The sequence below is a fragment of the Elephas maximus genome, chromosome 23, assembly GCF_024166365.1.
Source record: "Elephas maximus indicus isolate mEleMax1 chromosome 23, mEleMax1 primary haplotype, whole genome shotgun sequence".
Lineage (NCBI taxonomy): Eukaryota > Metazoa > Chordata > Mammalia > Proboscidea > Elephantidae > Elephas > Elephas maximus.
This window is the reverse complement of record NC_064841.1, coordinates 28,843,187-28,862,465: the sequence shown is the minus strand read 5'-3', so window position 1 is coordinate 28,862,465 and position 19,279 is coordinate 28,843,187. Positions and strand designations below refer to the sequence as shown.

At 38.3% G+C, this 19,279-nt stretch overlaps 1 protein-coding gene across 4 annotated transcripts in view; it reads right to left on the bottom strand.

Annotated features, from left to right (window-relative positions):
• Positions 1-19,279, bottom strand: part of PLD1 (phospholipase D1) — a 227,897-nt gene that overhangs the window by 31,595 nt on the left and 177,023 nt on the right. For all 4 annotated transcript variants that reach the window (XM_049867117.1, XM_049867115.1, XM_049867116.1 and 1 more), the window contains 2 exons: positions 11,187-11,300; positions 9,798-9,847 (listed from right to left, as the gene is read on the bottom strand). In XM_049867117.1, coding sequence (XP_049723074.1) covers positions 9,798-9,847; positions 11,187-11,300 — 164 coding nt within the window. The remainder of the gene's footprint in view (positions 1-9,797; positions 9,848-11,186; positions 11,301-19,279) is intronic.

The window sequence follows — 19,279 nt, the reverse complement described above, 5'->3', positions numbered from 1 at the left end:
CGTCTGGGGTCTTAAATGCTAACAAGCGGCCATCTAAGATGCAGCAATTGGTCTCAACCCACCTGGAGCAAAGGAGAATGAAGAACACCAAGGTCACAGGACAACTAAGAGCCCAAGAGACAGAAAGGGCCACATGAACCAGAGACCTACATCATCCTGAGACCAGAAGAACTAGTTGGAGCCCGGCCACAATCGATGACTGCCCTGACAGGGAGCACAACAGAGAACTCCTGAGGGAGCAGGAGATCAGTGGGATGCAGACCCCAAATTCTCATAAAAAGACCAGACTTAATGGTCTGACTGTGACTAGAGGAATCCCGGCGGTCATGGTCCCCAAACCTTCTGTTGGCACAGGACAGGAACCATCCCCGAAGACAACTCATCAGACATGAAAGGGACTGGACAGAGGGTAGGAGAGAGATGCTGATGAAGAGTGAGCTAATTATATCAGGTGGACACTTGAGACTGTGTTGGCATCTCCTGTCTGGAGGGGGGATGGGAGGATAGAGAGAGTTGGAAGCTGGCAAAATTGTCATGAAAGGAGAGACTGGAAGGGCTGACTCATTAGGGGGAGAGCAAGTGGGAGTACGGAGTAAGGTGTATATAAACTTATATGTGACAGATTGGCTTGATTTGTAAACGTTCACTTGAAGCTCAATAAAAGTTAATTAAAAAAAAAAAAACTGGTCTTGAGAAGAAAGCTAGCCATTGGCACCAGCAACAGAACTTAAAAGAAAGATGATGGCTCCTAGCTAGAAAGTGGACACTTCGGATGAATTGAGGCGTAAACTACGAAATGCAATGGTGGCGCCCAGCTCTGAGGTGAATGAATCCATCACGCACTTTACATGGAGAGAAGAAAATGCACGTTGTGAAGCTGTTTTCATAAATACTTTATTCTGTGAAGAAAACTGGCTTAACAAATAAGAAACACCAAGTTGGTGATGTTGAAAGAATGCGTTCACTTGTGGTATGAGGATGTACTGAGTAAATAAGTGCTTTTTGAAAAAGATATGATAAAGTCCGGAAAGTATGTAAGCATTACTATGGAGCAATTGGTGGAGAAGGTATCACAGATGCTTCCAAATTATGTCATGGAGGCTGTCTTTGTTACCTAGTGTTGTCCTAACAAAAAATTACCACAAGTGGGTAGCTTTAAGGACCAGAAATTTATTTTCTCACAGTTCTGGAGGTTGAAAGCCCAAATCAAGGTTTCAGCCATGTTGATTCCTTCTGTGGGTCCTCTTTCCTAGTTTCTGCTGTCCACTGACGATCATGGCGCTCCTTTGCTTTGTAGACGATTCTCACATGGCATCTGTCGTCCCTCTGTGTGCATGTGTCTGTTCTACTCTTTTATGAGACACCACTCAGAAGTGATCAGATTTAGGACCCACCTCACTCTGATATGGCCTCATTAACATAATAAAAGAAAACCCCTATTTCCAATCAGGGTCATATTTACAGGGACAGGGTTTTGGACTTCTACCTTTTGAGGGGGGGATATATGCAATACATAACAGAGATATTTGGGAATCTGGAGATGTATGTAGGCCGCAGGGATATATCTATCATGAACATCAGTGTGTGTGTGTGTGTGTGTGTACGGCACAACAAGAGAATTCGATACACCAGACTTCTCATGTTTATAAGGAAATTTCATGAAAGGGCTTCAAGATTTGTGTTAGACTTGATACTTAAAAACTTATAGCACTTGGTACATGTATATTTCTAATCTTGATTAAAATCCTCTGACCTTTGTGTTAAATTATACTAAATTGGCTGCTAAAATGCTAAAATTCACGAAAATTATAATAAAATATAAAGAAAGACTTCAAAACAAACATTAAACCCCTAAAGGTTGGAATATCAAATAATTATGCCCTAACAGGGGCCGGTTTTCTTTCCAGGAATTTTAACATAGTCATAGAAGCAGTTTTGTTATTTCTAAATAACTGAAACAGTAGTAGCATGACTGCATTTCTCTATCCAATTAGAGCTTAGCTGGTACATGTATTTAAAACCCACCACACGTTTACAAAAACAAAACCAACAATACAACACTGTAGCTCAGAAAGGGCACTGTGTCAGTAATCTGTTCTCTCCATCTTTAGAATATGAATGTTTTCCCCACTGAGATGCCTGATTTTGACTTCTTCCCAGGGTACTCTGAAATCTTTTCATAAGAGGGCTTAGCTGTGAAATTACTTCTTGTGTTAAAATCCAATTTTCCCCCTTGAATAGGCAAAGGCAGGACAAGGGCCCAGAGTCAAAGGAAATGCTTTATAATAAGTCCAGGACATTTCTATGGTTGAGAAACTGAATTTGATTTGATTTGACATTTTGTTCTTTTATGACCTCACCTTTGCATTTTTTACAAGCCAACTGCCAGTACTGAATGGCTTTCCTGATTCTGTTTTATCAATACGTCTTTTATAGAGTTACTCATTCGCTGTCATTCTCATTTTAAGCCATTAGAAAATGGAAACAGGGATTGTGCTCTGGTAAATCTCTGTCCTGGATATAATTAGATACAATTTTCAGCAACGTTTGTTATTGGTGATGTGCATGCCTTGTGTCTCAAGCTGTTCCTAAAGTTTTTTAGATTGAGCATACCATCAGTGAAAAATTATTAAACAACCAACACCAATATATGTACACTTAATTTTTTTAAATATTATGTACATGTACCAAAAGCTTAATTTATTATTTATTAATGGTTCCAGATAATTTAAAAATTAATACACCATAAAATTCACCTTTTTAAATTGTACAATTCAGTGGTGTTAGTATAATCACAGAGCTGAGACCACTGTCTCATTTTCATCAACCCCAAAGGAAATCCCACCCACCTGAGTCACTCCACATTACACCTTCCTCCCAGCCCACCTTGATCTACTTTCTCTCCACAGATTTGCCTACTCTGGACATTTCACCTTTTTTGTCTGGCACCTTTCACCTAGCACAATGTTTTCAAGGTTCATCCATGTTGTAGTATGAATCACTATTTCAATCCTTTTTATGTCTGAATAATAATTCATTGTATGGATATAGATGTACTACATTTTATTTAGCCAGTCATCAGTCACTGGACACTAGAGTTGTTTGTATTTTTTCGCTACTAAGAGTAATGCTGCTGTGAACATTCACGTGCAAGTTTTTGTGTGGGCATGTTTTCATTTCTCTTGGGTATACACCAAGGAGTGGAACAGCTGGGCCGTACGGTAACTTGATGTTTAACTTTTTGAGGAATTGCCAGACTGTCTTCCAAAGTAGCTGCATTGTTTTGTATCCCCACCAGCAATGTAATTTTAATTTCTCCAAATTCTTGCCAACCCTTGCTATAGTCTATATTTTTTTATTCTAGTCATCCTAGTGGTTGGAAAGTAATCTCATTTGGTTTTTATTTGCATTTTGCCAATGACTAATAATATTGAGCATCTTTTCCTGTGCTTATTGGCCATGTGTATATCTTCTTTGGAGAAATGTCTATTCAAATCCCCTGAATAGACATTTTAAAATGGGTTTATTTGTCTTTTTATTGTTGAGGTACAAGAGTTCTCTATATATTCTGTATACTAGTCCTTTATAAGTTATATGGTTTACAAATATTTTCTCACATTCTGTTTTTCCCCCACTTTCTTGGTAGTATCCTTCGAAGTACAAACATTTTTATTTTTGATAAAATCCAATTTATCTAGTTTCAATAGGCATTATTTCTTAGGGCAGTTTTAGATTCACAGAAAAATTGTGCAGAAATGCAGAGAACTTACATACAATCACTCTCCCTTGACACATCGTTTCTTCTACTATTAATATCTCACATTTGCCTGGTACATTCGTTATAACTGATGAACCAATATTCAGGCACTGCTATTAACTAAATAGGAGCCCTGGTGGCAGAGTGGTTAAGCGCTCAGCTTCTAACTGAAAGGTCAGCGGTTCGAACCCACCAGGTGCTCCACGGAAGAAAGATGTGGCAGTCTGCTTCCATAAAGATTTACAGCCTAGAAAACGCTATAGGGAAGTTCTACTCTGCTCCATGGGGTTGCTATGAATTGAAAATCAACTTGATGGTACTTAACAACAATAACACTATTAACTAAAGTCCATAGTTTACTTTAGTGTTCCCTCTTTGTGCTGTTAGCTTCATGGATTTTGACAGAAGCATAATGTCATATGTCCACCATTACAATATCATACAGAATAGTTTCAATGTCTTTCAATAGGTGAATGGATAAACAAACTGTGTGGTATATTCATATAATCGGAGTGTTATTCAGTACTAAAAAGAAATGAGCTATTAAGCTACTAAAAGACATGGAGGAACCTTAAACATATTACTAAGTAAAAGAAGCCAAGTTGAAACAGCTACAAACTAACCATGTGACATTCTGGAAAAAAGGTAAAACTATAGAAACAGTAGGAGCCCGGGTGGTGCCGTGGTTAAGCACCAGGCTGCTAACTGGAAGGTTGGTGGTTTGAACCCACCAGCTGCTCCATGGGGGAAAGATGTGGCAGTCTCATCCTGTAAAGATTTACAGCCTCAGGAACCCTAGGGGGCAGTTCTACTCTGTCCTATAAAGTCACGATGTGTTGGGATTGACTAGACAGCAACTTTTTTTTTTTTTTTAATAATGACAGTAAAAAGATCAGTGGTTGCCAGGCATTTGGGGTGAAAAAAAAATTTTTTTTTTTTTAGGGAGGGAGGAATAGATGCAGCACAGGGCATTTTTAGGGTAGTGGAACAATTTATCTGTTTTTACGTTTTTGTTTTTGGTGTAAAATCTTAGAAACTTTGCTGAATGTAAGGTAACAGAATTAATTCTATGCTTTCTTCTGAAAGTTTTATAGTTTAATCTCTTACATTTAGATATTTTATCTATTTTGAGTTAATTTTATGTATGGTATAAGGTAGGGATCCAATTTCATTCTTCTGCACGTGGATATCCAGCTGTCCCAGCATCATTTGTTGAAAAGACTATTCATTCTCCAATGAATATCTTCAAACCTTTGTTGAAGTTCAGTTGACCATAAATATAAGTTTTGTCTGGATTCTCAATTCTATTCCACTGATCTATATGCCTTTCCTTATGCCAGTACAATACTGTTTTGATTACTGTAGCTTTGTAGTGATTTTTGAAGTTGAGAAGAGTGAATCCTCCAGTGCTATTCTTCTTTTTCAAGATTCTTTGGGTTATTCTGAGTTCCTTGAATTTACACATGAATTTTAGAATCAGCTTGTCATTTTCTGCAAAAAGGCAGCTAGGATTTTGATAGGGTTTGTGTTTAATCCATTTGGGAAATATTGCCATCTTAACAATGTTAATTGTTTTAAATCATGACCATGGAATTTCTTTCCATTTATTTATATCTTTGTTTCAATGATATTTTGTAATTTTCAGTATAGTGCAAATCTTGCACTACTTCTGTTAAATTTATTCCTAGTATTTTATTCTTTTTGATGCTTTTCTAAATGAAATTGATTTTTGTATATTGATTTTGTATGCTGCAGTCTTGCTGAACTGGTTGATTTGTGCTAATTGTGTGTGTGTGTGTGTGTTCCTTAGGATTTTCTATACACAAGACTATGTCACCTGTGAATAGAGATAGCTTTACTCTTTCCTTTCCAATTTAGATACCTTTTATTTCTTTTTCTTGCCCAGCTGCTCTGCCTGGAACCTCCACTAGGGTTGAATAATAATGGTGAGAGCAGACATCCTCATTTTGTTGGGGAGGAGCTTCCAGTCTTTCACCATTAACTATGATGTCAGCTCTGGGATTTTTGTAAATGCCCTTTATCAGGTCAAGCAAATTTCCTTTATTCCTAGTTTGCTGTTTTTTTTTTTTTTTTTTAATCATGAAAGGAAGGGTGTTGGATTGCGTAAAATGCTTTTTTCTGTGTCTACTGAGATGACAATGTGTGTGCGTTTTTTTCCTTAATTCTATTAATATGTTGTATTGTGTTGATTGAGTTTTAGATGTAAAACCCACCATGTATTTCTGGGATGCTCCTACATCCTCTCAAATCTTCTTTCACAGTCTTATTCACGCATGACCCTCCTTTTCCATTATCCCTGTACCATTATCCTTCTCCTCTACCTGGCTTACCAACAGTAAGTGAATTTTATACAGTACCACTTTAATGAGTTCACTTCAGAGCTCAGTAGCTTCCACTAACTTTATCTTCTCCTCTGGATAAAATCTAATCTTTCTAGCCTTCTTAAAAATTTGGATCCAACCTGAATTAGAGATGAGGCCACTTGGGTCTAGTTCCAGCTTTTTTTTTTTCCTTAAGCAGTTTGTTTCATTAGTCATTATTACATTGAATACTTAGCGCTAAGAAAATTACTTCTTTGTTGCTGACTTTGGGGTTACCTTTTTTAAAAAATAATATTTTATTGTGTTTTAGGTGAAAGTTTACACAGCAAAAACTGTAAGTTTTAAGTTAACAATTCTTATACAACTTGTTCCTTGCATTTCGTTACAATTTTTACAATGTGGCAGCATTCTCATTATTTCCACTCTGTTCTGTTTCTGTTGATCTAGCTTCCCTTCCCCTCCTTGCCTTCTTATCTTTGCTTTTGCGTAAATGTTGTCTGACCGTTTGGTCTCATATAGTTAATTGTTTAGAGAAGCACGTTACTCACAGGTGATATTGTTTATTTTATAAACCAATCTATTAGTTGGCTGAAAGGTGACCTGCAGAAATAGCTTCAATTCCAAGTTCAAAGGGTATCTTAGGGTGATAGTCTCGGGGAGTCCTCTAGTCTCTATCAGTCCAATAGGTCTGGCCTTGTTTAGGAATTTGAGTTTTGTTCTACATTCTTCTCCCATTCTATCTAGAACCTTCTATCGTATGCCTGGTCACAATGGTTGGTAGTGGTAGCCAGGCACCATCTAGTTCTGATCTCAGGTTAGAAGAGGTTGTGATTCGTATTGGGTGTTAGTCCTGTGGACTAGTTTTTTCTTTGAGCCATTGACTTCCTTCATTCTCTTTTGCTCCATGCAAGTAGAGACCGATAGTTGTATGTTAGATGGCCACCTGCAAGCTTTTAAGACCCCAGACAGTACTCACCAAACTCAGATACAGAACATTATCTTTGTGAACTATGGTAGGCCAATTGACTAAGTTGTCCCCTGAGACTATGGTTCCAAGCCTTATGACTCAGTAAACCAATCCCAACGAGTTGTTTGGATATGTCTAGGAAGTCCCTGCAACTGTGCCCCCTTTGTGGTTTGCTATAAATGTGGATATATGCAGCACCAAACTAAAAGTAAACCCATTGCCGGCAAGTCAATTCTGACTCATAATGACCCATAGGACAGAGCAGAACTGCCCCATAGGGTTTCCACAGAGAGGCTGGTGGATTTGAACTGCTGACCTTTTGGTTAGCAGCTGAGCTCTTAACTACTCTACTACTAGGGCCCCATGTGCAACACACTAATGTGTATATACATGTGTCTACAGATACACCTATAAATTCATGTCCATTTGCTTGCATATGCCTTTCTGTACATTGTTGCATCCATATCTACCTATGTAAGCACACGTATATTTTTGGTTTGTTTTTATTGTTGTTGTAAAATTGTATATGTTATAGCATTTACTGAAATTACCCCTTTTTCTCATGTACTTGCACTTCTTAGTGTCTTTTTGTGATTGGCTTATTTCACTCAGCATAATGTCCTCCAGGTTCACCCATGTTATAAGAGGTTTTGTGGACTCCTCATTATTCTTTACAGTAGTACTATCCCATTGTATGCATGGGCACTTAGGTTGTTTCCATCTTTCTGCTATTGTGAATAATGCGCAGCGAACATAGGTACACACATGTCTACTCATATCACTGCTCTTGTATCTCTAGGATATACACCTAGGAGTAGAACTGGTGGATAGAAGGTATTTCTATTTCCAGCTTTTTGAGAAAGCACCATACCATTTTCCATAGTGGCTGTACCATCACACAATCCCCACCAGCAGTGTATAAGAGTTCTAATCCCCCCACAACCTCACCAGCATTTATTCTTTTTTTTTTTTTTTTGATCATTGCCATTTTTGCAAGGGTGGGATGGTATCTCATTGCAGTCTTGATTTGCATCTCTCTAATGTCTAATTATCGTGGGCATCTTTTCATGTATTTGTTGGCCAACCGAATGTCTTCTTTGGTGAAGTGTTTGTTCATGTCCTTTGCCCATTTTTTTGATTGGACTGTTTGTCTTTTTTGTTGAGTTGTTGAAGTTTTCTATATTTTAGAAATTAGAACCTTATTAGATATGTCATTGCAAAGATTTTTTTTCCCATTCTGTAGTTTCTCTTTTTACACTCTTGGTAAAGTATTTTGATGAGCATATTAAGTATTTAATTTTTAGGAGATCCCAGTTACCTAATTTATCTTCTGTTGTTTGTGCACTTTTAGTTTTGTTTGATAGGCTATTTATGCTGAAAATTAAGTCCCCTAGTTTTGATCCTCTGTCATCTTCCAGGAACTTTATAGTTTTAATTTTTAGGTCTTTGATCCATTTTGAGTTAGTTTTTGTGGAATGTGTGAAGAATGGATCCTATTTCATTTTTCTGCACACGTGTATATATATATATATATATATATACAGTTTTGCCACTGCCATTTGTTAAAGAGACTGTTTCTTCCTCACTGAATGGACTTTGACCCTTTGTCAAAGATCAGCTGCCCATAAATGGATGGGTTTACTTCTGGGCTTTCAATTCTATTCCATTGTTCTATGTGTCTGTAATCGAACCAGTTCCAGGCTGTTTTGATTATCATGGTTGTATAGTAAGTTTTGAGATGAGGAAGCGTGAGACCTCCTGCTTTGTTCTTCTTCAATATCGCTTTAGCTATTCAGGCCTTCCTCCTTTCCATATAAAGTTGGAGATTAGTTTTTCCATTTTCATTAAAGAATGCTGTTAGCCCAGAGTAATTCTTGTGGAATCACCCATACATGTCACACAGGGTTATACACCATTACTGAGCACCTACTATGTGCTGCACTTAGGGTCACTTCAGGGAGATGTAAATAAGTAAATCCATAGTTACATTATATTGTAGCCAAGAGTTACAGAGGAGGATCAATTAAGAAGATATTTGAAAAGGTGCGTTTGAAAAGTATGAAGAAATAGAGAAGTGAAAGGTAGTAGTGTGATTTAAAAAAAAAATTATTGTTTATCTACCTCTAATATGATATTCTTAAAGGTTAGTCAAATGTTACTGGTGGCAAAATGGGTATATAATTGGTTTCCTTCCATAAATATAAGAAAGTGTTGTGAGTACCCTGTATATGCAGGTGGGTACATAAATACCTGTTAACCTTGCAGCACTTGTTTCCCACCTTTGAAGCAGAGATGACACCTGTCCTTTCTACTGTCCAGGATGATGGGGAAGGATGAGAGGAGAATACACATACAGGGTCTTTGTGAGTTACCTTACAAATCTCACTTATTATCCAAACAATGACTATAGCTTAATAGATAATTAAAAAGTATGTATATAAAAAAGAGTGGTTTTATAATTTATATACATAAGTACATATCTGTATATATATATTTATGTATATGAAACCACTCTCTTTTTGTTCTACCTATGCCTCTCAAGTCTTGGTGTCTTCATCTGAACACTGGTTTGGGCAATTTAATAAGAATAAATAATATATCTCTGTCAGATATTTTATGGGACACCTTTTGTGAATAGAGTTCTGTAATCACACTATGAAAACATTATTTCTGATACCTTAATGTCATATTAAAAGAATAACCATGGAGGAAGAGAGAAACAGCTACTTACTCTCTGCTTTTAACTGTCCAAGGATGGAATTTTCTCCTCTGCATATGGTTCTAAAAACATTTAAAGGAAAGAAACAATTATGGAGGTTTCAAAACAAACAATCCCAATTACAAATATCAGTGGGTATAATCCTAACTCAAGTAAAAACAAGTGCTTCTATGAGAAGCACTTTTTATTTTGTTCTATGAGAAAGATGTTACATATATTTTCAAAAGCTAAAAAACGATATAAGTAACCCTTTTATAATGTTATCGATGGGGCAAAGTAGTTGTTTTGAGATGGAAAAGTTGAAAAGTTACAAAATTAATGTGAGATTTCAGAAAGAGAAGCCAATGAAAAAAGATGGGCTATGAATAAACTTTCCCTCTTAGAAAATTTGGTGACAGCAAAGTTAAATTTAGAATGCCTCAATAGTGAATACTTTCAGAATCACATTGCTTTCAGAGGTGAAAAGGGCAAACACTTAGAGTAATTTAGAAATTTAAGGAACAATTATACCTGGCCTGTCTCCGTAAAATCAGCAAAACCCGCTTGAAAGTGAAAAACATAGCCTCAAATAACTGACTCTGTTAGTGAGTTTTGTTTCTCTAGGCTCTGATAACACTTGAGGGATGACAGAGACTGACAAAATCAAAAGGTCTATGCTCTATCTGCTTGCTCTATGAAAGTAATCAAAAATATATTTATGCCTGGGAAATGTCGATATTATTAAAGAGGACACCAGCAAATAGAGATGTTTTGCATAATAAAAGGTTATAGTTTTGGTTGCTGAACAAAAGCCAAGCATGTTATTTCATTCAGTTGGTTCAAGCCCAAGAAAATAGTCATAGAAAATAATTACAATTGACGACATTCCAAAAATAATATTAGAATGGCAAATGAAGCAGATAAAATCCAATTAAACTTTATGGCAGTGCTTTAAATACTGTTTGACATGTTATAAATCAGATAGCTTTAGAAATGGGCAAATCTTCAATCCATGTATATAGACCAAAGCACAGCTAAAATTCTCACACACCGTAATAGGCAAAAGATGTACTCTCTGTACATATATGTGTGTGTGTGTATATATATGTTACTTGTATGTATATACATAAAATGGGCCATGAATACTAAAGAGGGATCAATATTTTAGTTCTTTTACATTTCCCACGTGTCCTAGGACCACTATTTATGATTTTAGACTTCATTTTTATTTTATCAACTAGTTAACAGGCCAAGGTTCTGAAGAAAAATGAGGAGCGCTCATTTGTTCAGAGTTCTGCTGAATGGATATGGAGAAGCACTGCCATTCCCTTCACCAGCTCACGTCCACTCTGCCATTCCCTTCACCAGCTCACGTCCACAGCCGACTAAAGGCTCAGAACAGGCCATTTAGAATTTTGGTACCTGTAGTTGAAATGCATTACTGCTTGTAACGCGTTTCCTCCACCGGTTGAAATGTCTCCTTCAAACCCTGGCAGGAGCGGTATCACAACATACACCCGGTATCTCTGGCGTTCCCTGCAAAAGTCAAATGCAGAGAGATTCACCCAAAAGAGATAAAACAGCTGTTTCAAATGCCATCCAAGCAGTTCACCTGGTTTTAGAGATGAGCAAATGACTTCCTATAATACATTCTATCACATCTCAGGGCTTCCTGTTGGATTAGAGGCCAGAAGCTGTTATCTAAGCTAGCAATTCATAGAAACTTGAAAAAAATAAGCTGCACTTGTCAGTAAGGTGGGAATTGTGCTCACTGTCTCTCCATACGTGATCCTCCACAGGACATAATTCAGGGTGAGGACCTCTTGCTTGAATTCCAATGGAACGGGGTTATTACAAAGGTTTAAAAAGGCATTATCATAATAGTCATGCCTTTAACGAGTTTATCCATAGTCCCTAGCTCAGAGCCTGGTGAACACTAGGCACTCAGTTTTAAATTGTTGAGTAAATGAGTTCCCACAGCCTACATCTTAGGAGCAAAAATGCAGACTGAACTCAGTATATTTACCAACACAGAAGTCATAACTTAAAGCAAAATGAGGTCCTAATACATGCTACAACCAACATGGAATATTGTATGATCTCACATACATGAAATATCTAGAATAGACAAATATATAGAGAGCAAAGTTTATTAGTGGTTATGAGGGGTTGGGGTGGGGGTCAGAGGCGGGAGGAATGGTAGAGGGCGGGAAAGAGAAAATTGTTACTTAGGGGACACTGAGCTTCTGTTAAGAACAATGGAAACATTTGGAAACAGATAGTGGTGATGACTGTACAACGTGATGGACACAACGTCACTGAATTGTACCTCTAAAAAAACGTTGAAATGGCAAATGTTTTGTTATAAAGGTTAGCAGTTCGAATCCACCAACCACTCCTTGGAAACCCTATGGGGCAGCTCTACTCTGTCCTGTAGGGTCGCTATGAGTCAGAATCGACTTCAAGGCAATGCATTACACTAACCACAATTAAAAAAAAAAGTTGTCTCTATTTAGAAACTCTGATATTTCAGCAGCAAAATGTTATTCGGGGCCTTTTAAGAATTCTGAGTGACGGATGTTTATTTTTAAATCCCAGGCACATATAACACAATATTTTCTGGCCCGCTCTCCCAGCTGTTTAATTACAAGCTTTTAAGGAAAAGGAATTCCACTCCATGATATAAGGATACATGAAGAAAGTGTGGCTCCTACTTTGACCTGCATCCAGACAGCCAGACATTTGGAGAATTATGTTCAAACAGGTACAACCTATTTGGAGGCAAAAGCTAATAAAGCCCTTGTCTCTGTTTATAAGACACACAGCAAGAAGCGACAGCCTGGAAATAAACTGCAGTATCCGTTGCAGTCAAGGAATCTCACCGGAGTATCTGAGAGGGCTACGTTTGCACACAGGTGCTGCTAGGGGTTAATTTTCAAATCTGATCCTACTTAAATCTTCTCATAATGCTTTCTAATGCTCTTTTCTTCTAAACACTTATGTTTTTCTTTCATGTAAATATTATTATCACTCCCTGAAGGGTCAGATTTTATTTCTGAGGTTGCTGAATGTCGACGTAGTTAGATGTCCATGAAAAGTGAGGTTCAGGGCAGAAGTGATGAGCAGGGAGTGGAGTCTGGAGGCCTGTGAGCATTACTGCAGCCCTGAGAAACAAGGGTTTTTAAGTAGGTTGTTGTAATGGCAGGAATTAATCACTAGATGGCAAACATAGTTTGAATTGGGGGGAAAAAATGTAAGCTATTAAAGTTCTCTGCCTGGTGAGGGTAAGACTCGTACCTCTAAATGGTAAACAAGATAATGGAAAAGAAGAACAGAAAGAATATTTAATCTATGTACCGTTGCCAGAATCAAAAACTTTAATTAAACCAGGCACTTAAAATTTGGCAACATCTGGCCTCAACTGGCTTTCCAGAATCATCTTCCCCATGATCCATTATCCCCACACTCTGGTGACAGGAGACTACAGTCACGCATCACTTAATGTCCAGGATATGTACTGTGAAATAGGATATTACGCGATTTGGATGTTATAAGAACACCATATTGTGTATGGACAGTCCCTGGGTTGTGAATGTTCAGCTTATGTACAACCTATAGTTATGAACCAATCCCCGTAAAGCCCATTATATTAAAAAGCTGAGGTACATACAATGGTTTGTAATAACAAATGGGCGCTTGGCAGTGTAGCTGCTTTGTATGCAAGAGACAGGAGATACACTTGTTGCATGCAGGAAGCTGTTGCTTTCCCTCCTACGTCTGGTACTTCCTTTTCTCTGATCGGGATTTCTGAATTTATGGGCCCACAGACATATATGTGGTCTGATGTTCCCCAAACGGACGTTATGTGGTGCATGACTGTACTTGCTTTGCTCAAAGGTGCAACCTTTCTACTTATGAAGCTAGGTTCCTCTTTTCGCTTAGCCTGGAATGTCTTTCTCTACCTATCAAAATCCTACTTATCCTTTGGGGTCGGCTTAAAGGCTACTTCCTGTCAAGCCATTCGTGATCCTCCAGGCAAAATCGATTTACTCCCACCTCTGGGCTCCCCCAGCACAGGGCTGGAAGGTCTGCTCAGCACCCCTGCTGCTTTATACAACAGTGATATACAGGTCTGCTGCCTCAGTGTGTGATACGCTCTTCTGAAGCACAGGATGTCTCTTCACATGTCTTTCTACTTTTGGCAGTGACCAGCAGAGGACTCTTGCACATGGTATACACTCAGTACTATTTCAAATGAAATAAAATGAGGTGTGGCCTTGGGAGGATGGGGTCAGGTTGGAAAAATGTTTATTTCTAGGGAATTCTCTTAGGGAAGAGATTAACTGCACAAGACATTTAACAAATCAAATTACATATTTAATGGGTAATATATACATTTTTTTTTTTTTATACACCAGACCTGTTGCTGTGCAGTCAATTCCGACTCATAGCGACCCTACAAGGACAGAGTAGAACTGCCCCATAGAGTTTCCAAGGAGCACCTGGTGGATTTGAGCTGCCGACCTTTTGGTTAGCAGCTGTAGCACTTAACCACTACGCCACCAGGGTTTCCGGGTAATATATACTCATGGTATAAAATTTAAGAGGTAGATGACTATGTGGTGAAAAAACATCTCTTTCATTTGCTTGTTCCCAGCCCCCTGCCCCCTCCCCGAGGGCAGCTCCTGTTACTTGTCTCTGCCACGTTCCTTTAGAAATAGTCTATGGATTTAAAAGCACATATGTACATTCTTTTCTTCTACACAAACGTTCTTCAGTTGCCGTGGAGCTGACTCTGCCTCACTGCCACCCCATGTGTGTCAAAGAAGAACTGTGCTCCATAGGGTTTTCAATGGCTGATTGTTTGGGAGTAGATCACCAGGCGTTTTTTCAAGGCTCCTCTGGGTGGACTTGGACCTCCAACCTTTTGTTTAGCAGCTGAATGCATTAACTGTTTGCAGCATCCAGGGACTCTGTTCTGAATGCTATCTTTATCATTTAACAGTGTATCCTGGAAATCCTTCCGTATCAGTTCATGAAGAGTTACTCATTAAGAAAAAAAAAAAAAGTTACAAAGTATTCTACCATATATCTATACCATGATATTTAAACTTGTTTTCTACTGATAAGCATTTAGATCGTTTCTAACCCTTTGCTACTTCAAAATAGCTATTTTGCTTTGTATGCTTACGTGTCATTTTTCACATTTGATGGAAAAAAATTTTAGAAGTGATATTGCTGGTTTTGAACACCAGGTGTTTATGATTCTGTTTGTAGGAAGTGGCTTCATTTTATCCTTGTGCTTTTTAAAAGAAAAAGTAATTTCAAAATGGAGAGTTTGTATGCAGAATATTGAGAAATAATCTATCAAGATCTTATATCTTTAGATAAAATATTCTTTTGAAAATTTATTTTGTAAGAACCAGAATATTTAGCATCGCCTTCTTCTCGGAACTCACTTGTCTCCTATCGAGGCCTCTGCTCTTTTCAATGCAGTAGTTTTTGCATTTGATGAATCATGAAATTTTAAAACTGTGTTTGGCCAATGACCAGAAATGACTTAGGTTTTCACTGTTGTAGAAAAAGGGACTCTGGAATTTCAGACCATAAAATTGTGGCTAAATTTGAGCCGATGAAGCAAAATTCTCTGTGACAGTATATCTAATCGGCTTCCTTGATCCAATCCAAGGAAGACAAGAGTTCCCAGCTGCTGAGGGTTCTAATCTCCTTCTGAAACACTGTGCATCCTTATAACTAGGGCTTAGAACCTCTGGTTATAAGGATGGTTCTGGTTTCAACCCCAACTGAGAATCTGAATTTCCACCCCAGATATACTGAATCACAATCTAGAGTTTAACATGATCCCCAGGTGATTCTTATGTATGATAAATTTTAAGAACCACTGCTCTACTAGTGGTTCTCAGAATTGGTTCCTAACCAGCAGCATTAGCATTGTCTGGGAACTTGTTAGAAATGCAAATTCTCAGCAGGGGTTTTAACTGGAATACCAATTGGAAGCCCTGCTTAGAACAGAGGGTGATGCAAATGATAGCAATCAGCTCAGGGCAAGAACCTGAGCCTTTAAGGTGCAGAATTATTTATGGTCTTAAAAGCAAGATAAGAGCAATCGGGCACCAAGCCACGGGTAACTACCCATGATGCAGGCAATTGATTCATCATCCACTTTAGAACAATTTTACAAAACTGCATTCTCAGGCTTCTTGTGAAATAAGGTTTTATTTTGAAATTCACTAACTAAATCTAGGAAAACTGAAAATCGTCTAAAATGAAATGGAATGCATGAGGAATGATATCCTAGGTATTTAGTGAGCTGAAATGGACTGGTACTGGCCATTCTGAATCAGAAAATGACAGGGTCTACTATGCTGGGAATGACAAATTGAAGAGGAATGATGTTGCATTCATCGTCAAAAACAACATTTCAAGATCTATCCTGAAGCACAACACTGTCAGTGATAGGATAACATCCATATGCCTACAAGGAAAACCAGTTAATAAGACTTATTCAAATTTACCCACCAATCACTAAGGCCAAAGATGAAGAAATTGAAGATTTTTACCAACTTCTGCAGTCTGAAATTGACTAAACATGCAATCAAGTTGCATTGATAATTACTGGCGATTGGAATGTGAAAGTTGGAAACAAAGAAGAAGGATTGGTAGTTGGAAAATGTGGCCTTGGTGATAGAAATGACACCAGAGATTGCATGACAGAATTTTGCAAGACCAACAACTTCTTCATTGCAAATGACTTTTTTGAACAACATAAATGGTGACTATACATGTGGACCTTGCCAGATGAAATTCACAGGAATCAAATTGACTACATCTGTGGAAAGAGACTCAACTTGATGGCAATGGATTTGGTTTTGGTTTTGGTGGAAAGAGGTGATGGAAAAGCTCAGTATCATCAGTCAAAACAAGGCTAGAGGCCGACTGCAGAACAAAACATTAATTGCTCATATGCAAGTTCAACTTGAAACTGAAGAAAATTACCATGAGAGGCAAAGTACGAACAAGTATATCCTACCTGAATTTAGAGACCATCTCAAGAATAGATTTGATGCATTAAACACTAATGACTGAAGGTCAGACGAGCTGTGGAATGACATCAAGGACATGATAAATGAAGAAAGCAAGAGGTCATTAAAAGGAAAGAAAGAAAAGACCAAAATGGATGTCAGAAGAGACTCTGAAACTTGCTCTTGAATGTAGAGTAGCTAAAGCGAATGGAAGAAATAATGAAGTAAAAGAGCTGAACAAAAGATTTCAAAGGGTGGCTAGAGAGGACAAAGTATTATAATGAAATGTGCAAAGACCTGGAGTTAGAAAACCAAAATGGACGAACACACTAGGCATTTCTCAAGCTGAAAGAACTGAAAGAAAAATTCAAGGCTTGAGTTGCAATATTAAAGAATTCTATAGGCAAAAGATTGAACAAAGCAGGAAGCATCATAAGAAGATGGAAGGCATAGACAGAGTCACTGTACCAAAATGAATCAGTCGACATTCAATCATTTCAGGAAGTAACCTATGATCAACAACTGATGGTTCTGAAAGAAGAGGTTCCAGCTGCAATAAAGACATTGGCATAAAACAAGGCTCCAGGAACTGATAACATACAATTGAGATGTTTCAACAAACGCATGCAGCACTGGAGGTGCTCACTTGCCTATGCCAAAAAATTTGTCTATTCCAAAGAAAGGGCATCCAACAGAATATGGAAATTATCAAACAGTATCATTAATATCACACCCAAGTGAAAATTTGCTGAAGATCATTCAAAAGTGGTTGCAGCCGTACATTGACAGGGAACTGCCAGAAATTCAAGCTGTATCCAGAAGAGGACGTAGAACTAGGAATATCATTGCTGATGTCAGATGGATCCTTGCTGAAAGCAGAGAATACCAGAAAGGTGTTTGCCTGTGTTTTATTGACTACGTAAAGGCATTCGACTGTGTGGATCATAACAAATTATGGATAACAGTGCCAAGAATGGGAATTCCAGAACACGTAATTGTGCTAAGGAACCTGTACATAGATCAAGAGGCAGTCGTTCGAATAGAACCAGCAGATGCTGCGTGGTTTAAAGTCAGGAAAGGTGTGTGTCAGGGTTGTATCCTTTCACCAGATTTATTCAATCTGTATTCTGAGCAAATAATCAGAGAAGCTGGACTATATGAAGAACAAGGCAGACTCATTAACCTGCATTATTCAGTGACATAACATTCCTTGCTGAAAGTGAAGAGGACTTGAAGCACTTAATGATGAAGATCGAGGACTACAGCCTTCAGTATGGATTTAACCTCAAGGATTTCATTTTATATGAAATTAACACCCATGGAAACAGCAGTTAAGAAATCAGATGACATATTGCATTGCGCAAATCTACTGCAAAAGACCTGCTTAAAGTGTTAAAAAGCAAAGATGTCACTTTAAGGACTGAGGCACACCTGACCCAAACCATGGTGTTTTCAATCGCTTCATATGCATGCAAAAGCTGGACAATGAATAAGGAAGAATTAGGAAGACTGAAGAACAGGGCACCTAACAACAACATGTATAATAGCTAGCATTTGGAAATAAATGTTCAGTAATAAGGTGATGGGGAATGGTTAACTAAATTATGGTATAGCCACCCAAATGCAGCCAGTCAAAATGACTATATGATGGCTCCATAGCAAAATGTGTCTGGTACAATGTTAAGATGTTCCCAACAAGAGAGCTACAAACATAGCAGACTGATTCTACGAAATATTTAATTTTTCACCTTAAATGTGTTAACCCTCCTTCTCTTTCCCAGGTCTGGAGATATGAGTAGGCACTGCCCCAGGGTGGAACCCTCACAAAAGAAACAGGCGCAATGATGTCAAATTCTTAGATTTGGGGGAACTACATACATAGAAATTATCTGAGCTGAGGGAGGAGTGGAGTGGAGAGAGAAACCAGTGAGACTCCAGTGCAGGGACCCTGTCTTCCTCCCTCAGGCAGAATTTCAGACAGAGAACAGGTGAGACCTTGCCCCCTTAAGCATGGGGACTTGAGAGTAGAGAGGACCTGAGACTTACTTCCAGGTGAAGCCCCAGAGAGACACTGAGTTTAGTCCGCCAGCCTAGAGGAGGTAGCAGCAGTACAGGAGAGATGGCAGAAAGCTGCTGTTGAGTTGTTTCCAACTCATGTGACCTTATGTACAATGGAATGAAACATTGCCTAGTCTTCCACCCCATCTTCGTGATGGTTGGTTATTGGACAATGTTCTGTTTTGATCCATAAGGTTTTCATTGGCTGATTTTTGGATTAGATCACCAGGCCCTTCCTTCTGCTCTATCTTAGTCTGGAAGCTCTGTTGAAGCCTGTCCATCCATCACTGGTGACCTTGCTGGTGACCAATGACATAGCTTCCAGCATCACAGCAATATGCAAGCCACCCAGTAAGACGAACTGATAGACCAGTGGTGAAGCCCCCTGTTATGGACTGAATTGTGTACCCCAAA